The sequence below is a fragment of the Hypanus sabinus genome, chromosome 7 (genome assembly GCF_030144855.1).
Source record: "Hypanus sabinus isolate sHypSab1 chromosome 7, sHypSab1.hap1, whole genome shotgun sequence".
Lineage (NCBI taxonomy): Eukaryota > Metazoa > Chordata > Chondrichthyes > Myliobatiformes > Dasyatidae > Hypanus > Hypanus sabinus.
The window spans coordinates 141,519,333-141,536,785 of record NC_082712.1 but is presented as its reverse complement, the minus strand read 5'-3'; the positions used below and the strand labels follow the sequence as shown (position 1 = coordinate 141,536,785).

General features: G+C 39.8%; 1 protein-coding gene across 6 annotated transcripts in view; it reads left to right on the top strand.

The window, feature by feature from the left end:
- LOC132397267 (protein RIC-3-like) overlaps window positions 1-16,867 on the top strand; it is a 71,827-nt gene extending 54,960 nt beyond the window's left edge. For all 6 annotated transcript variants that reach the window (XM_059975786.1, XM_059975788.1, XM_059975790.1 and 3 more), the window contains 3 exons: window positions 281-374; window positions 14,552-14,697; window positions 15,553-16,867. In XM_059975786.1, the coding sequence (XP_059831769.1) occupies window positions 281-374; window positions 14,552-14,697; window positions 15,553-15,989 (677 nt within the window). In that variant the 3' untranslated portion in view covers window positions 15,990-16,867. The remainder of the gene's footprint in view (window positions 1-280; window positions 375-14,551; window positions 14,698-15,552) is intronic.
- Window positions 16,868-17,453: the final 586 nt, after the last annotated feature.

Below are 17,453 nucleotides of genomic sequence, written 5' to 3'. Positions count from 1 at the left end.
TTCATCTATGAATTCAGTGTAATCAGCTATTATTAGATTACTGATAGCAGATGTTCAGTGTTTGTTCTTGTAATATTCATTAAAATCTAACTTTAGACCTGAATTAGTTATAGAGGCAAAAGTTACCAAATGGAATCTGACAGAGGCTACACCATTAGCTATGTATCATGGATGTGTTTAGGAAATAAGTCTTTAAGTGGGGTGTGAAAACAGAAGATATATACCATATTTTAACCAGACCTTCCAGAAATGACATAACAACATGAAATATGTTTTGCAGCTGATTACGAACTGGCTCAGCTTCAAGCAAAACTGCAAGAGACTGAAGTGGCCATGAAGCAAATAGCATCGAAAATGGGAAATGGATCAGACAAGTAAGAAATAATAACTTAACATCCTTAAAGTGGTAGTTGGTGACATTTTGGAAACAGATTTACTTGTAATTTTAAGACAGGAAAACTTCCCTAGGAAAAGCATTTGGTGTTTTTGTTTAAATAGTAAAGTCAATTAAGAGATTCAAAAATTTTTGAAGTCTTCACTGATGTTTTCCATCCTTAGTAATGGGTATTCGAGATGTGGCCCATATGTCTTGGGAAATAGTTACAAACAAAATGCTGGAAGAATACACACATTGTGCTGGAGGAGCTCAGCAGGTCAGACAGCACCTATGGATAGAAATAAACAATCAACATTTCAGGCCAAGACCCTTCATCAGGACTGGAAAGTCAAGTGGCACCTGTGGGGGAAAATGGATAGTCTACGTTGGGAATCAGTGTAATCATTTGTACTTGCCAGTGCGTTAAATTTAACATCGCCATGCCTCGTGGAATTAAAATGTCAATGTGAATTCCCTTAACGTCTGTCATATGTCCCTTTGTCTGGCCCCATACTCCTGTGTAGTGCTACTCCAGGTGTAGCTGCGTGCCTGGAAGAGTGGGGGAGATAGAGAAGGCATTGGTGAATATCCTTGAGGAAATCTGAAACAATAAGGACCAGGCTAGGATAATGTGAGGTTCACCTGGATAACAGGCTGGCTAGCTGGCACTGACCCAATGCTGGGCGCAGCATCTTTGGGAGGAAATACGTCGATAATGTTATTTGGAGAGAGGACAATTGATACAAACTCCTTGGTTTCACTGTCACTCTCCTTAAGTGCCGCCATATTTTTCCCAATAACCAGATAACATATGGAGCCATGTCATACTGGATAGTGACTATTGTACAGTGGTATCGATACCCATTGTCACGATGGAGATGTCTGAACTTGGGAGTCAGTAATCTGGTAGTCTGGACATCCAAGTGCTTGCAGTTGTCCCACAGTGGAAACTGAGACATTGGTCATCAGATGCTGCATCCTGGCTGGCTCCATGTGTGTACTGATGGAATTGTCCGCTAATTCGAGCCATGCTGCAAAAATGAAACCCTTTAGCATTGCATATTTAGAAATGTTAAGCAACTTTTTCCTGTAACCAGCTGTAGTCAAGTGTTTATCTGAGTATTCTGTGGTAGATCTCCAGTGAGTTCTGGTCCTTTAAAATCTAGTGAATGGACTCCCCAGCTTCTAGTCACAGCTATAGGCTACTAATGTGTAAAGTCTTGTCCCATAGTTCATTTCTAAATTATGCACAGTGATGGATGGTTGCTACTATGACAAAGAGCAATGGTGTGTTTTCATCCTCACTTTTTACTATTGTCTGGACAGATTACAGTTCTTGGCAATCTGTAATGAGAAAGGCACAAGGGAAGGATGCATAATAATTGTAAGTTTTTTTTTTGTCCCATCTTTACCTCATAAAAGAGAGAGAATGTAGGAAAAGGTGTTAAGTGGAAGGTTTAGAAGGAAGATTTGGTATGAGACTTGTTGGATTCTGATGTTCTTGATCCAAGATACATTCAGAAATCAAGAAAGTTTCACAAAACTTGTTGCTTCATGATCATTTTATCAAGCACTAATAGAACAAAGAGAATCGGAAGCATAAAGTTGTAAAAGCCTAGTAGCCAAGAACAAAGAACAGGAAAAAGAATAAAAAATAAGGATGGTAGGCCATTGTGGCATGTCCTTCTTATAACACAGATAGAAAAGAATCTATTCAAATTTGTAGATAGAGGTTGACCAATCAGATAGCACTATTGGAATACAGTAATGCAATAGCAAAAAGCTTCCAGGTAGAGACAGACTAACTGTAACCACTAGGGGACACACAAAACAATTGCATGTATATAGGTAAAATACAAGCAGTCAACTGATTGTTAAACTGCAGAAGAAATAGCAAATTATACATGCGAATCCAACCTTCCCCCTCTTTGATTCTAAATCACACATTTAGAATTATTCCATTTGAGAATTCAGTAGGAGAAAATATGTGGTTTCATTGCTAAGAATAATCAAGAACCATGAAGTATCAAAGAATATTCAAAGCATTATGTCATGGTTAGGTAAATTAGTAGGTACGCTTACATGAGTATACAAGTTAAAAGTTGTAAACTATGATAAAGCATTTGTGAATGAATATTAGTGCTAATTGTAAGTAGGGGAAATTGGCAAAAATATAGCAGCAACACCTAATATTAGAATAAACATCATAATGTCAATTCTGAAGTCTTCTGGCTGCTTAGTGATTTGCTCATTGTAGCTCAGCAATGTGGGCACTGTGTCAGAGGTGACCAGCACATTAACCACAGCACTGGTTGTCCTCGTTTGGCACTACTTTAGCTCGCTCACAGTGGCTTGTGTGCAGTCACTTACATTCCTTTACTACTAAGTTAGTTATTAACAATACTTTATAAGGAATTTTCCATCAAACTCCTAGTGGTTCTCTATGTGGTTTCTTAATCAGGACCCTCTCACCAAGAATCAGGGTGTGTCCTCCTCCTGTTGGATCTCTCTAAGGGGCGAAACCTGTTGAGAAGTAGACTGTAGAGCTTGGGTTAATTTCACACAATAGAACTATTTGCTATAAAATGTGTATCAGCCTCTCTAAGATTGAGGGCTCCTGGCAGTGACATAGGACACTCTGTTACTACTTCGAATGGACTTAATTTAGTTTTTGTTTTGGGTTGCTCAAATGCTACACAAGACTGTAGGAAGAAGCATAGGCCATGGTACAGCTTCCTCAAGACACTTAGTCAGTTGTTGTTTGATGGTTCCATTCGTTCAACTTGTCCTGATGACTCAGGGTGATGTGACCAAAGAAAGGACATTCAATGCTCATCAGTCGACATGATCCCAGTGAAATGTGTTCCTTGGTCAGAGTCAATGTGACTTGGCAATCCCCACCAAGCAATATAGTCCTCGATCAGGGTTCTTGCTCTATGTGTGGCAGTGGCTTTTCTTGCTGGAATAGCTTCCACCCATCTTAAAAATTTGTCCACTGTTACCCGTATATTTGAATCTCTTTGACACTTTGGCAAATTAATGTAGTCCACTTGTAATTGTAAAAATGGACCAGGTGGAGCAGAAGCTCTTAATTGTGGTTGCTTTTCCACTTTCTGGCATGTTATGCATCTTTCAAATGTTTTTTCGAGCTTATGCCCTGAACTTTGGATTCCACCACCATTGGGAGAATCTTTTCTACTCCAGTGTGACCTAGGGAGTGTATCTGCTGTACAGATAAGGACACAACATAGTTAGAGCTACTAGTCTATGACTAGAGATATATCTCCATACTCCATCACTGTTTAACACCCGCCATTCTCCACCCAGAACCATTTTACCTGGCTAGAGCATTGAGCTTGCATCTCTTGAATATCTTGTATGTTTGTCTTTGATACAGAGTCTAATTTCATTGCCATAATTTCAGTTGTTGGGTTTTGTGTCGGATGCAGTTACCAGCTGCACCATCAACCGGACATACTAAAGTGTCCTGAAGCCAACCATCCTCTTGATAATCTGGCAAACAATTGAGTTGTTGCATTACACCAGCCTATGTAGATGGGGCTGGATAATTGGTTTGTGTCATTCTGCTACAGCTAGAGGGGTGTTCTCTAGAGCTGCTTCATTTATGCCATATCTTTTTAAGGAGAGGAATGTTTTCTCTCCCCTGCAATTTACTATGGACTGGCCAACATTGAATATAAACCTGCAGCTAGGAGATGAGTGGTGTCTCGTGGTTTGAGGATATTTTATTATGTTGTTGTAACTCAGTTCTGTTTTGCTATTCAAGTTTGGACTGTAGAACAGTTGTATTAAGCTTATAAACATCTTGGGTAATAAAACCCCTATTGTTTTAATCTTTACCTGCTCTCCCAGTTTTATGCTCATCCTGGTCCTTCACAGGTTCACTGCACTTCTTCCAAATCTTCCAAATTTTTCTCCTTTTTAACTCCTTCCTGCATTTTCATCCTCAAATATATTCCACAGCTTTCCATTGTAGTCATTTTGGAGTGGCTTTTACATTTTAATATGAACCTTTTTGATGGTAATTGTATGACATTCATGAGTTCTTGTCATAGTTGGCCATTTTTGATTGGAGTTCCTACAGCTGTAAGAAATCCTCTTTGGCTCCATAAGTTTCCAAAGTCATAAATAACTCCAAAAGCGTATCGAGAATTGGTGTAGATATTAGCTGATCTTCCTTCTGCCAACTTACAGGCTTCAGTTAAAGCTTTCTGTTCTCCCTGGTGCTCAGAGTTAACAGGAGCTTCACTTTCTGAAACAGCCCATCCAGCCATTTGAATTCCTTGCTCAGTCAGTGCACAGCAGTGCATCTTCGGCAGAGTAATAACCAACCAGGCACCGTCTGTCTCCATGTTCTTGAGTTAAGACTGCCATCATACGTTTCTCATAAATATACAGGGTAAATGTTCTACCTGTATCAGGGATTCCTAATGCAGGTGTGGTACACAATATCAGCTTTAAAGTTTTCAGTTGTTCTTCATTAAGAGTCACAGGGTCATCTAAGCACTTACTGTCTGTCAGCAGATTGTTGAGTGGATGAGCAATTTCAGCATATGAATTGAACTGATCACAGCTACTGAACTGTTGAAGGTGGCTTTCCTGACTTAACAGCTTTTGCATGATCCTGCTTACCTTGGGAAATTTTCAGTCCAAAATGAACTACTACTACTTGTTGTAATAATGCCTTGTCTAGATTTGCTTTATGACCCTTGGAGGATAGATAACCAAGCAAATAAAGCACATCATGTTCATGCTGGTCTGAGCCTCGGATGCTAATAGGATATCATCCACTTATTTTATGATAGTAGAAATAATAATAAGTACTTTATTGATCCCAAGAAGGAAATACTTTTGTTACAGCAGTAACATTTAAAAACACACTTAGCGGCGTACAGACTTGACTAATAATAAAGTATAGAATAATAATATACACAATAATAATGTATGAAATAATAAAGCAGAGAATATTATACTACAATGTGTGTTCTCCTGTTGCACAGAGAAGAACTGTTGCATTTGGTAGGGAAGATTTTCTGTAATGATCCTTCAGACAGTGGAGCTGAATGAATCTGTTTGAAAAGGTGCTCTGCTGCTTATTCAGTGGGTCATGGAGAGGATGTGCCAGATTTTCCATAATGGATAACAGTTAGTTTAGTGATCTCTCCACCACTAATTCAAAAGAGTCAAATCAATGGCTGATCAGCCCCTCAGATGTTGTCTCAAAGCTATTTGATAGACAGTGGGACAGTTGTGGTGCCTTTGTGGTAGTGTCACCCACTGATATTATTGGCTATCAAAAAAGTTCGGAAAGCCAACCACAGTTGACACCAGTGGTACGGAGCAGAATCCGTTGGCTATATCAGTAACTGTAAACCACTTGTGTGATGGCTTCAGAGCATTGAAAATAGTTGATGGAACTGCCACTAGAGGGGTTAACGTGTCAATACATTGATTAGCGGCCCAGTAATCTCCTTTCATAGGTTCCATCTTCAGTTCCTTGTGTTTGCACTCCTTCAGTCTTTATTGGAGCAAGCTGTGACATGGCTGCCAATACTAATCTTTCAACTCTGTCATCCTCACTTGAGTTACCAGGGGCAGCGTACAGTCCGTGTCTTGTCCATCCTCATTCCTCAGAGTTTGGAAGATGTCGCTGTCTTGGAGGACTGTCCAATATAAGGGTTGATCCCCAAGGAGAAGTGTCACTCGAAGCATCACGGGCAGGACCGCCCACTTGAAATCCATTCTCAGCTCTTCGATATCACCTCAGTTTGCTTCTTACTGTACGTCTATACAATGCACTTCAATTCAATTACACTTATTATGTTTTTTGCTCATTTGGTTAATGCAGAGATTTGCTCTTTAGATTTTTTACTGTCTCTATCATATAGTTTTTGTAGTTCATTACACATTTCACATTTCCTTCTCCATCAATTAGTAAATGACTTTACCTGCCCCATTCACTCACACATTCCTTCACATATTTTCTCAAACCAACCTTGTGTTCTTATCCTTAAGATTCAAGATTCAAAAACTTTATTGTCATTCTAACTGTACATCAGCTCTGCAGGGGAGAATGAGACAGTGTTTCCCAGGAGCAGTGTAATCATAACATAACAAATGCAACACTAAATAATAAACATAACAATAAATAGTAAAACACAACAGCCACATGTCAGTTAAAAACAAGTTATAAGTGTCCAGTGCAAGTTAAAAATGTCCAAAGCAGAGTCAGATAGAGCAGCTATTTAGTAGTCTGACTGCCTGTGGGAGGAAGCTGTTTAGCAGCCTTGTGGTTTTAGTTTTGATGCTCCTGTAACATTTACCTGATGGCAGAAGAACAAACAGTTCATGGAGAGGGTGTGAGGGGTCTTTAATGATGTACCGTGTCTTCTGGAGGCATCGACTCTGAAAGAGGTCTTGGACAGAAGGTAGGGAGACCCCAATAACCTTCTCTGCTCCCCTAACCACCCTCTGCAAGGCTTTTTTGTCGACACCACTGCAGCAGGAGTACCAGATTGTGATGCAAAAGGTCAGCACACTCACGCATTTCAGGTTTTTCCTTTTCCTCAGACATTCTCTGGTTCTTACCACAACGCTTTCTTAATAAATTTAACAATGTTGGTATATTTCATACAGATTTTTAAATTAATTTATCAAACAGAGATATTTTATTCACTTAAGACTTAAGTTTCATGATTTTGGCCATTGTTTTAATTGTACGTGCTTGTTATTCCTGACTGTGACCTCAAAATATCATTAGTTCGCAACCAAAATATTGTAGGATTGCTCCTCAAATTTTATAAGAGAAATCTTAATTTTTTTTCTTTTTTGGTTTGCAAATTTCTCTCATTTGATTGCAATCTAGATGTTTTTAAGCAATAGATTACAAATGGATATTTTCTTAGCGCTCCACCAGTTTATATGAATTTAATTTGAGTCTGATATTAATTTCAGTGCTCAGCTGATTTTTTACAGATTTTTTTTTTAAATAGCAATGTATAGTAATTTCCTCACTCCTACACTTCATGTATTGAAGCCAGAACTAGTCTATTCTCTCAGACAATTTGGAATTAGAGGGAGTTCTTATCTCCTTTGTTTGTATGCTATAACATTTTCACTTTGTCTGAGATTCTTCCTGTCCTAACATCTTCACAACTATCCTTGCCGACTACACCAAATTGTTCAATTCTGATGTTTATGATCAATGGTTCTTTTGGAAGTTCAAGAAAGTTGCCACAAAACTTGTTACTTCATGATCATTTCATTAAGAATCGGAAGCGTAGAGTTGCAAAGGTCTAATAACTAAGAATAAAGAACAGAAATATAAATTAAAAAATAAAAGCTGTGGGCCAATGTCATCTGCCCTTCTTATACCCCATAGAAAAGAAGCACTCCATTGAAATTTGTAGATAAGAGTCAACCAATCAGATAGCAGCTATTCAAATAATGCGACAGCATGAAGCTTCCAAAAAGAGACAGAATAACTGTATCTACTGGAGGACTGTATCTAGGTAGTTATATAAAATACAAGCATACAAGTAATTGCTAAACTGCAGAGGAAATAAATCCAACAGGCTACTTTCATTTTCTATCTTTTCCATTAGAGAATGATTCGTTACAGTTGTTCACCTATTATGATGTGCATAGATGCTAATGTTACTTTAGCAGCTACTGGTTGGCCACCATCATTTAGCTCAATGAAAAGATGAGTGAGTATGAGATTGGTTTATTATTGACCCGTGAAATTATTTGCCTATGTTGCTATTTAGGCAGAGCCAGGAAGATCTTTAGTCTGATTCTCTGGGATTAGATGAAGGAGAAAGGATGTAAGGAACAGTTGTAAGAGTAGATAAACCTGAATGGAAGGGGCTTATCTGAAATATGAGCAGCACCTAGACCCATTGGACCTGTTTCTGCTGCAGTTTCTATGTAATTCTTCCAACTTGAGCTAGATGATTATACTCTGAATGGCAGCAATTGATCTATATCTTGTTAGTGGGAAGAAAAAGTTGAATATCTGACTTGATTTTAATACTATTCATATAAAGAGCTGGATTAGGCAATGATTTTCAGTTTTGGACAATTCAGCAAAGTGACAGGCATTGTGAGTGAAGGCTGGCATTCGTAGGTTGTGTCCAGCTGCACCGGTTCTGTCCAAAGTCCAAGATTGACTAACTAATTGCTCTTGGAGAAACAAAAGCTTCACTTTAAAAAAAATCTTTAATTTCCTTAAAATAGCTAGAGGAGAAATTGATTTGCAAATGAAAAGCATCATGGAGTGCTATATGCAGATTTTGAAATTAGCTTTATTTTTTTCAAGAGTGAAAAGACTGAAAGATTCACCAAAATAAAACAGAAAAAGTGCAGAATCTATTTGGAAGCTCTCCTAATTTATTGATATTGTTTGCAGTACATTGAAGGTCATTAGTGTTGCACATACTGTCCTCTGGTGGAGTGTTACTGTATACATAATCATTACTTGCAGCTAGTTTTAATGAAGAATGCAAAAACATAGAATCTGGGAACATTCTGCTTCTCATGATATTCCTCCACTCACACTCCTCTTCCAGATGAGGCTTCATTTAAACTCATAGGAACTCTGTTGGCATAGAGACGTTCCTGGCATCACTCCTGATGGCTGGTGATGGTACCAATCCTGCTGCACTCTCAGTTATATCCATTTTTTTTGAGTTTCACTAGCATGGTTAAAGACAAAAGAGGTAATCTAAAAAACTGCTGGAACAAAACACTTTGTCTGGTAGAAGCAAACCACTATTAATACTTGAAATCTGAAAAATAAACCACAGAAAATGCCAGAAAAGGCCTGGCATTATCTACGAGTTAATATTTCAAGTTAATCACCCTTTATCAGAACTATGATGCTTCTGCTTGTGAAAAAAGTCCACTCATGGCATTGGTGAAAATGCACCCTATGCAGCTGTCCAGCGGCATGACCTCAGTCTTCTCTGAATGCATTATGAAGATGGTCATGGCCAAACAGAAGCAGACAAGCAAGCTTGGGCTATCCACAAATGGGAAGTCTGAGATTGGCTGGGTAATCTTTTAAAAAGGAAGAATATTTTATTGTCAGAGACAGTTAAGAAAAATATGTTACAACACTTCATGTTTTGAAGTGTTTATATTTAACCGAGAAAAGATAGAAACTCAGCAGCCAATGAGCGATAGGACATAGAACATAGAACAGTATAGCATAGGAACAGGTCCTTCGGACCACAATGTTGTGCCGATCCAAATAAATAAACCAACAAGTGATATTTTGAGAAAATAAAACCTCCTCTGCACTCTCTTTGTGGTTTCCACATCCTTCCTATAGTGAGGCGACCAGAATTGAGCAACGTACTCCAAGTGGGGTCTGACCAGGGTCTTATATTGCTGCAACATTACCTCTCAGCTCTTAAACTCAATCCCATGATCGATGAATGCCAATGCACCATATGCCTTCTTAACCACAGAGTCAACCTTGAGTGTCCTATGGGCTCGGACCCCAAGATCTCTCTGATCCTCCGCACTGCCAAAAGTCTTACCATTAATACTATATTCTGCCATCATATTTGACCTGCCAAAATGAACCACCTCACGCTTATCTGGGTTGAACTCCATATGCCACTTCTTAGCCCAGTTTTGCATCCTATCAATGTCCCATTGTAAACCTCTGACAGCCCTCCACACTATCCACAACACCCTCAACCTTTGTATCATCAGCAAATTTACTACCCTATCCCTGCACTTCCTCATGCAGGTCATTTATAAAAATCACCAAGAGTAGGGGTCCCATATACACTACATCTACAGCTCTACCTTCATCAATGTGCTTAGTCGCATCCTCAAAAAATTCAGTCAGGCTCGTAAGGCACAACCTGCCTTTGACAAAGCCATGCTGACTATTCCTAATCATATTATGCCTCTCCAAATGTTCATAAATCTTGCCTCTCAGGATCTTCTCCATCAACTTACCAACCACTGAAGTAAGACTCACCAGTCTATAATTTCCTGGGCTATCCCTACTCCCTTTCTTGAATAAGGGAACAACATCCGCAACCCTCCAATCCTTCAGAACCTCTCCCATCCTCATTGATGATGCAAAGATCACCGCCAAAGGCTCAGCAATCTCTTCCCTCGCTTCCCACAGTAGCTTAGGATACGTCCTGTCCGGTCTCAGTGACTTATACAATTTAATGCTTTACAAAAGTTCTAGCACATCCACTTTCTTAATATCTACATCCTCAAGCTTTTCAGCCCACTGCAAGTAATCCCTGCAATTGCCAAGATCCTTTTCTGTAGTGAATACTGAAGCAAAGTATTCATTAAAGTATTCAGTATTCCGCTATTTCCTCCCATTCCATACGCACTTTTCCATTGTCACACTTGATTGGTTCTATTCTCTCATGTCTTATCCTCTTGTTCTTCACATACATGTAGAATGCCTTGGGGTGTTCCTTAATCCTGTCCACCAAGTCCTTCTTATGGCCCCTTCTGGCTCTCCTAATTTCATTCTTAAGCTCCTTTCTGCTAGCCTTATAATCTAATAGATTCATATCATTACCTAGGTTTTTGAACCTTTTGTAAACTCTTCTTTTCTTCTTGACTAGATTTACAACAGCCTTTGTGCACTATGGATTTTGTACCCTACCACCCTTTCCATATCTCATTGGAACGTACCTATTCAGAAAACCCGCGCAAATATCCCCTGAACATCTGTCACATTTCTTCGGTACGTTTCCCTGAGAATATCTGTTTCCAATTTATGCTTCCAAGTTCCTGCCTGATAGCCTCATATTTCCCCTTACTCCAATTAAACATTTCCTGAACTTGTCTGTTCCTATCCCTCTCCAATGCTTTCCATTCCATTCTTGTCTGTTCCTCTCCATTCTCCTGCCTGTAATCTTTGATGCTTTTACTAATCAAGGACCTATCAACCTGTGCTTTAAATATACCCAATGACTTGGCCTCCACAGCCATCTGTGGTAATGAATTCCACAGATTCAGCACCCTCTGGCTAAAGAAATTCCTCCTTATCATTGTTCTAAAAGGATGCCCTTCTGTTCTGAGTTTGTGACTTCTGATCCTGGACTTATCCACTACTGGAAGCATCCCCTCCACACCCACTCTATCGAGGCCTTTCAGTATTTGGTAGGTTTCAATGAGATCCCACCTCATTCTTCTAAACCTCAGTGAGTACAGGCACAGAGCCATCAAGTACTCTTAATATGTTAAGTTTTTCAGTCCTAAGATCATTCTTGTAACCTTCTCTGGACCCTTTCCAATGCCAGCACATCTCTTCTTAGATATGGGGCTTAAAACTGTTCACGATTCTCCAAATGTCGTCTGACTAGTGCCTTATAAAGCCACAGCATTATATTCTTGCTTTCATATTCTAATCCTCTTATTCTTAATCCTCAACCTGCAAGTTAACCATTAGGGAACCCTACACCAGGACTCCCAAGTCCTATTTGCACTTCAGATTTCTAAATTTCTTCTTTGTTTAGAAAATGTTCTGCACCTTTATTCCTTCTACCAAAGTGCATGGCCATATACTTTTCTACATTGTATTTGATCTGCCAGTTCCCTGCCCATTCTCCTAATCTGCCTAAGTCCTCTACGGACTCCCTGCTTCCCCAGCACTACCTGCTCCTCCACCTATCTTTGTATCATCAGCAAATCTAGCCACTAAGCATTCAATTCTGTCATATAATGCAAAAATTAGTAGACCCAACACTGACCTCTGCATAAACCCACTAGCCACCAGCAGACAACCAGAAAAGGCCCCCTTTAATTCTCCCTCTTCCCTCCTGCCAGTCAGCCTATCTTCTATCCTTGCTAATACCTTTCCTGTAATGGATTCTTACCTTGTTTAATATACTATATGCGGCATCTTTTCAAAGGCCTACTGAAAATCCAACATCCCCTGACTGTTATTTCCTCAAAGAATTCTGACAGGTTTGTCATCAAGATTTCTCTTTAAGGAAACCGTGCAGACTTTGGCCTGTTTTATTGTGTGCTTCCAAGTACCCTGAAGCCTCATTTTTAATAATGGACTCCAACACCTTGCTAACCACTGAAGTCATGCTAGCCAGCCAATAATTTCCTATCTTTTGCTTCCCTCCCATCTTAAAGAGAGTAGTGACATTTGTGATTCTTGAAAGTGGTTCTTGAAAGATCATTTATAATTCCACCACAGTCTCTTCAGCTACCTCTTTCAGAACCCTGGAGTAAAGTCCATATGGTCTAGGTGACTTACCTACCTTCAGACCTTTCAGCTTCCCAAGCACCTTCTTTTTAATAATAGCAACTATATTCATCTCTGCTCCTTGCTACTCTCGAATTTTTGACATGCTGCTGGTGTCGTTCACAGTGGAGACTAACAAAAAAAAAACCCATTCAGTTTGCATGTCTTTTCTTTGTTTCCCAATACTACCTCTCCAGCATTCCAATATCCACTTCTGCCTCTCTTTTATTCTTAAATTTTGAAAAAGGTTTTAGTATCCTCTTTATCTTTGATTAATAGTTCAGTAGTTCATTTAATATCAGAGAATGTTTACAATATACCACCTGAGATTCTTGTTCTTCGCAGACATCCATGGAAACAGAAGAGTCCCAAAGAATGAGTGACAGTAAGATATTAGAACCCCAAAGCTCTCCATATTTCCCCCTCCCACGTACAAGCAGCAGGAAAGTAATGGCCCTCCCCACCCCCACTTCAGCAAAAAAAAGGCAACAGCACCCTACACCCACCAAGCAAGCAACAGAAAAACCCCAAAGAAAGATCATGATCTGCAGTGCAACAGAAATTTGTTCACCCAAAGAGTCAACGTGCCACAGGCCCTCCCTCTCCCTAATAAACGTGTCACTCCGTCACAGCGAGAGAGGAGACATAACAAAACAACTCACTGATCTGTGATGATAAAGTCTGCTGTGTCGCTTTTTCCTGAGGTTTCTGACTCGAGAATCGGCAACAAATTCATCCACACCAATGAGACAGGAAGAGACAGAATGCGATTCACTTGAGTATCGAGCCCCCCAACAGCCAATCCGCTGTTCCCGATGTTCCTCGGAACCTGAAGGCACACTCGTCTTCTAGACAGCATCCTTACAATATTGGAAAGCGGCTGGTCATAAGACCCTGGGAACGGGTCTCACTGAGGCAAAGAAACAAAGTCTGAATGTAATTCTAGGTCAGGGTCTCCAACAGAAACCCATCCACTTTGAAAAGGGAGAAGAGAGATATTAAAGGTAGGAATTAAGTTGCTTCCGCAGATGAGCTTGAAGGAGTCACTCTTAAGTGCCATCATAGCTCCACCACTCAGCTTACCCTAATTTCATCTTTTCTCTTTGTTGCTTTTTAGTTTTTAAAAGCTTCCAAATCCTCGAGTTTCCCACTAATCTTTGCTATATTATATGCCCTCCCTTTTGTTCTTATGCTCTTTGACTTTCCTTGTAAGTTATGGCTGCCTCATACTCCCTTTAGATTGTTTCTTTTTCTTTGTGATGAATTGATCCTGTCTCTTCTGAATAACTCCCAGACACTGCAGCAATAGCTGCTCTACTGTCATCATCCATGCTCATGTTTCCTTCAATTAACTTTGACCAGTTCCTCTCACGTTCCTCTGTAGTTACCTTTACTCAACTGTAATACTGGTGTTCAATGATCTAGCAAAGTCATGTTAGGCTGAATTATCTGTTTTCCAAAGTTCTAATGTTCTAGAACTCAGAGGTGCTGGACTATATTAAGGGTTATCACACTTCCTAATTGATTGAGGTCCTTCAACTGCTTTAGAATCATCCTGGGGCAACAGCAATACTCAGGTCTTTTTATTTATGATGATAAGGCATATCATACAGCCTTCACTTGGGCCTTTTTACTATCTCTAGCTCTAAGGAGTTCTTGGATTTCTTCATGGTAATGACTAACAACCCATACAAATGTTATAATCTTCCCTTTCCAGAACAACCACCTCTCATCCACTTTCCATTGTCCATTCCATTTCCAACTTTTCTGAAACATTTTCCTTCTTGGATGAAGATTTTAATATTTAGGGAGGGTGAGGGAAAACAATGCTTACATGATTTTCTGGATCATATCTTAAGTTAGTGTCTGATAGAAAATGCTACATCTTTTATTTTGTGTGTCTGAAGGTTTACAAATGATACCAGTGAACAGGAAGAAAATTTACTGAGACAATTGAATGAAATCACCAGAGTCATGAAAGAGCAGAAATTCATTGAAGGCATTGGTCCTGAGGAAGAGACAGAGGAATACCCTTGCATGGAGCAAACTGAAGGTACAGCTAAATCCTCAAATCTACACAGCACATTTGAAAAGGATTGCATATTCGATATGGTATAGTGGGAGGTTTGCCTCTTTAATAATGCACTGTTTAGCCCTCAAAGTAAAGCACAGTGAATGTATTTTCTTACTTAGTTCATAAAAAATACTGGTTTCTGAATTGCAGAATTTGTATTCCATGCGAGTGCCTCATTACTAAAGTAAGGGAGTGTCATTCAATGCACATTGTCAGATATTAAAGATTATCCGGTAGAATTAGAAAGTTGGGTGAGAAGTTACCATAACCCACTTGTGGAGGGCATTGGAAAATAACTCACTGTAAGTGGAGGAGGGAGCAGGGTCTGGTGTTCTGCGGAATGGTTGTCATATCCATGGGAATAGGAAAAGATTGGAAAATCTCAGTAATGTCAATTGTGTTGAACACTTGTCACCATTTTTAGGAGTGCTTGGACAGTGCTGGTTCTTCACTGCTTCAACTGTAAGTTTGTTCTGAAGTCAAAGCAGCTGCTTGATCACTCACTCAGTATGCAATTTAACTAATGGTTGCTTCACATATGGCCAAACAATTCTTCTTTGTGCCTACCCTATATGCCTACTTGCTGCTTTAAGACTTTAGAAAGCAGCACAGCACACAAAAGGTGTTTGCTGCTCCAATTTAACTTCAATAGTGTCAGAACATTCTGATAACAGGCCATTTCCATTTATGTTGACTGATGCTACAAATTCAGGTAAATAAAGTAGAGTATCATATTACCCTGAAACATTTTTTTTGTTTTACAATATAATATCCATGTATAGGTCAAGTTTGAAGTAATCTAATTGTCAATATTTCTTGATTCATATTTCAAAGGTTATCCTGAGGAGACGGCCCAATCCAAATGCAGTTGCCAGCATGACTCTGATTATTCTGAGTCCAGTCAACTTTCTGGTGAGCAGGTGGAAGACAAAATAGAACACAAATGGTTGTCCAACAAAACTACAGATGATGAAATAAGACAACGTCAAAAATGCCATGGAGTAAACCATCAGAAGTGTGCACAAATTGGCCCAGGTGTGAGTGCTGATGATATTAAGGGGAAAGATCTCCACTGTGAAGATTCCAAGTATCTTGTGTGTGAAAACGATAACTCGGCTGTTACACCAAACATCAGCTCTGAGAACGACTGCAATGTGGGTGGCCAAATTAGAGCTGAATCTAGTCTGGACCATCATTGTGAACTACAGCCTGTAATCATGTACAATAATGAAGATGTACTGCGAAAGCGCAACAAGATGGCAATAGAATAACTAGTCTGAAAATCATCATAAAGATAATTAATCTTTGGAATATATTATTCAGACCATATCAGATATTTTAGCATTGGGTACCTTCTCACATTACTCTTGTCCTCTCCATGACTGCTAGGTTTGTTTAGATTACCACAATTTAAAAAAAAAACTCACTTCTCTCTTTACATTTTCACTGTCAATGTCCCCTTCTCATTAATGGCAAAGTCTTCATAATGATTGCTTAAATGAGGAACAAATTTGTAATATTTACACTCTTGGTAAAAATTGCAACGTAAAGCATGAATGCACTGTGAACCCTGGCACCCTTCATCTTCCATCAGGTTTGCAGCTCCACCAACCAGCTGTTCTCTCACATCCCATCAGCTCCAACCAGCTACATACTAGGAGCAAAATAGTGAACCTATAGACCCATGTATCTTTGAGGAAGGAAATTAGATCACAGGAGGGGGATACATAGTCATGGGGAGAACTGCAAACTCTGTGCGGGCAGATACTGTATATGGTCAGTTCCCTGGAACTGTGAGGCAGCAACATCAAAACTGTTACTGTGCTGATGTCCCACATTACCCAAATACCATTCTGAAAATATCTTCAACCTTTTGTTAGTACAGATAGAGCAGCAGCGTTTTTCTACAAGTGATATCTCAGCAATTCATCTGCTAACAGATTCGACAGTCTGAAAGGGTTCCTTGCAAAATCTGTCTGAGCTACATCACTGTTGTCTGATCACAATCAAGAGAAAGTCCATAGATGTTGGAAATCCAAGTACCACACAGAATGTTGGAGGAACTCAGTAAGCCAGGCAGCATCTATGGAAAAGAGTACAGTTGACATTTTGGGCTGAAACCGTCCAGGAGGACTGGAGAGAAAAAGATAGGGGGGTGAGAGTAAAAGGGTGGAGGGAGTGGAGGGGAGGGAGAAACACAAGTGGATAAGTGAAACCAGAGGGGGAGGGGTGAAGTAAAGAGCTGGAAAGTTGATTAGTGAAAGAGGTACAGGGCTGGAGCAGGGGGAAATCGAATAGGAGAAGATAGAAGGAATGGAAGAAAGAAAAAGGGGGAGGAGCACCAGACAAGGAGATAAGGTGAAAGGGGGAAAAGGGAATGGGGAGTAGAGAAGGGAGGAGCATTACCAGAAGTTTGAGAAATTGATGTTCAGCCATCAGGTTGGAGGCTAGCCGGACAGAATATAAGGTGTTGCTCCTCCAACCTGAGTGTGATCACATTGCGACAGTAGAGGAGGCTGTGGATGGAGCACCAATGCTCTGTCCACCAGAAAAAGAGGGATCTCCCAGTGGCCGACCATTTTAATTCCACTTTCCATTCCCATTCCAACATGTCCTTCCATGGCCTCCTCCACTGGCGGGATAAGGCCACAGCTGGAGGAGCAACACCTTGCATTCCGTTTGGATAGCCTCCAACCTGATGGCATGAACGTCATTTCTCAAACTTCTGGCAATGC